At 33.4% G+C, this 3,008-nt stretch overlaps 1 protein-coding gene across 2 annotated transcripts; it reads right to left on the reverse strand.

The window, feature by feature from the left end:
* Positions 1 to 575: 575 nt before the first annotated feature.
* LOC6529154 (TBC1 domain family member 20) lies at positions 576 to 2,227 on the reverse strand. Of its 2 annotated transcripts, none has more exons than XM_015198688.2 (4): positions 1,928 to 2,227; positions 1,088 to 1,872; positions 926 to 1,035; positions 576 to 870 (listed from the first exon to the last, which is right to left on the reverse strand). In XM_015198688.2, exons 1-4 carry the CDS (start codon positions 1,971 to 1,973, stop codon positions 672 to 674), a joined length of 1,140 nt encoding a protein of 379 aa, XP_015054174.1. In that variant the 5' UTR covers positions 1,974 to 2,227; the 3' UTR covers positions 576 to 671. The 2 variants fall into 2 exon arrangements, with proteins under 2 accessions (XP_015054174.1, XP_002090161.1); XM_002090125.3 differs by having other exon boundaries at positions 576 to 873; positions 1,928 to 2,224.
* Positions 2,228 to 3,008: the final 781 nt, after the last annotated feature.

Here is a 3,008-nt window from a genome sequence, read left to right on the forward strand (position 1 = left end):
CGACTGCAAGCGTCCATAATATGGGCAACGATAAGCTCGCCCTGCATAGTTGGCATGTTCCCGTCAGTAGGTGTTGATGTGGCCAGTCTTACTAAAGAACTGATTGAAAAAGACGAAGCAAACGGTACTTTCCAATCTTTCTTTTCGGTTCACAGTGGTATGTTGAATATTATAGTTATATTTTATGTATACATTATGCACATCTAAAACAACATAAACTATTACACATTTCCATTTATTTAAAAAAATAATCAAGTTTGCTTCTAATGTTTTGATTTTCGGTTGAGTGAGAGCAAATTTTTTAAAGGAACATTTAGCTATCGGATTTTTCGCCCAATCGAGTCGGTCAAGAAGTAGTTACAAGCTATGCTTATACATAAGTGTATCTTTGATGTGGCACTTTGATACTTATATAATATACTAATGCATTTTAATGCGTTATACGATTTAGTTTTGAATATTAATTATTTTTAGGTTAGAGCTAGCTCTAAAACACAAAAGCTGAACCCCATCGGTGGAATGCTTTGGTGCCTTAACAAGTTATTTTGATTGCTAGATTAAAACAAAATACTAAGTAATTGAAAAGTTATATATTTTTAATATTTGAATATTAGGTGACAGTAAAATTGTACAATGTAAAATGAACAATTTAAATGACAATATTTTCATACTCAGCTTATACCTGCCGCAAAATACTGATTCTTGTAATAATAGGCACATACACCCACAACAATAGAAATAGCTGTCGTCAATATTACCGACTTTGCAGTAGACTTGTTTGGAATCCATTGGTTTATGATAGGAATTATATTCGATGTGGCCGGTCGACGTCTTTTTACGATTAAAGCTTCGTCGGTTTTCCTTTCCCTCCTTCTATTACAAAGTACAAGTTATTTTTGGAAGTATTAACGCAATTTTTACTTACTCTTGACAAATAAGTTCTTCAACATCTTTCTCAATAACCGTTAAGCTATACTTATTTAAAAGCGAACTGGAGGTCTTTAAAACGTCCTCAAATGGTAAATCTTCTGGTATCTACAAAATATCTTTATAAAAAAATGTATATATATTTTTAGCTCTGAGATACCACTGATAAAAGACAATGCACCGATGCCATATCACAGTCCTCCTTTAGAATTTCGTCTGAACGATAAAGTAAAATTGCCGCTGTTACAAAAAGAGATGTATAAATAGGAGATGCAAGGAAATAGTCATATAAACGGACAACAGCTTTATAAGATGTTAAACTATGTCCGAACCATGTCAAATACCACGGTAAGGAAAACAAAGTTCCTACCGTTGAGCTCTGCAAAAACTGATAAAGTTCTGGGTTCTCAAACTTAATGATAGGCCAAATAAACATAAGTCGCCTTTGCGTGGCCTCCATAGTCTCCTGCATACATTCCGAAAAATGTGTTTTAGAGAGCTGCTCCATTATTGCAAAAGCGATTTCTTCGCCAACCACTAGCAAAAATGTTACAGCCACATCATGATAGCCTTGATAATATCTCAAGTTAGGATACTTTTGAATTACTCGTAAAATCAAAACAGTAAGTTGGTCTTGCAGTGCAATTCGCTGCTCGTACGGAATTCCTGGTGGAAATCGTTTTAGAGAACGATTTACATCCAACACCACCTGGTTGTATTCTGGGTGGTGTTGCAACTTATCGAGTGTTGGAGCTTGTCCTAAACGGTTTACGTCGACTCCTGCCAACTGCGGCCATAAAATCCTTCTAAAATCGTCATTGACCAATCCGTACGGTGCAAGGGCTAACTTCACAAGAACACCAAAGCTAAGATTTTGGTCGAAGTTTTTATGAATTAATTCTTCTATCTCCAACCGTTTTTTGAGCTCATCATTAGATTCCGGACCTACAAATAATTTGTTAGTAAGTTTCTAACTTTCAAACCTATGTATCTTTCTTACATTTTTCAAAATTAAGGGGACGTTGATCATTGTTGATATTGCTCATTATTGCAACAGAATGAAGTAAATTTTACATATATGTAACTTCTTTCTGCCTTCTCCTTCGATAGAATATTCGCTATATCAATATTTTCGGCTGATATATTTTATCATTTTGATAACATATTTAAAAATTAATTATCATCAATTCGATATTTTTTTTATATTTTCAAAAACCTATTTTACAGGTCTTCGCATTTAGTTATTGACAACTTAGTAATTACTAGTGGTGGTGAAACATTAATTTCCAAACTCGGTGTTATCTATGATGTTGAATCGTTTGGTGCTGGCAACAAATAATACATTTGTTTATAATTAAAGTTTCATTTGCGACAAAATATTGTCGAAGAATTAACAACAATTTTGGAACAGTGAAAACGAAATGTATCATGTATGAAACGAGCTTTGTACATATATTCTAATTGCAAATGTAATATTTAATCACCATTTTTTGCAGAATATAACCTGTACCAGAAACTTAACAGAAGTATATTTTCTAAACATTTATATTTTAAATTTATAGCATTGCATAACACTAAATATTAAGATAAAACAAAAGCGAACGCTATAGACGAGTTCCCCGAGCATCTGATACACGTTACTCTGGGGCCGTCCATAAACCTCGTGACGCTAATTTTGGGCCATTTTGACCCCTTCCCCTACCAATGTGACCCCCGCCTGACCATCACGTGATAAATTCTCACCTCCTCCCCCCCCCCCCAATATAGGTAAAAAAAAAAGAAAATATAATCCATAACAATGACTAAATTTTATCTACTTCGTCTGCCAACAAATTTGCTTTCTTTCGCACTTCCATAAGCCGTATTTATTGTTGTAGTATATTAATCTTGACATTCAATTTGTCCTGTGCTGGTTTTTCTATTTTTTTTTCATTGGAAATGGCTTCAGCACTTTTGTTTTCAATATAATTCTGACTTATATTTATATTAGTCTCATTATGAAAAAATAGTAACATTATATTAATATGATGTGTATAATGTAAAAAAAACGAATGTTCTTTTGAGGGAATTCTGATTACTTT

Source organism: Drosophila yakuba, chromosome 2L, assembly GCF_016746365.2.
Source record: "Drosophila yakuba strain Tai18E2 chromosome 2L, Prin_Dyak_Tai18E2_2.1, whole genome shotgun sequence".
NCBI classification, from domain to species: domain Eukaryota; kingdom Metazoa; phylum Arthropoda; class Insecta; order Diptera; family Drosophilidae; genus Drosophila; species Drosophila yakuba.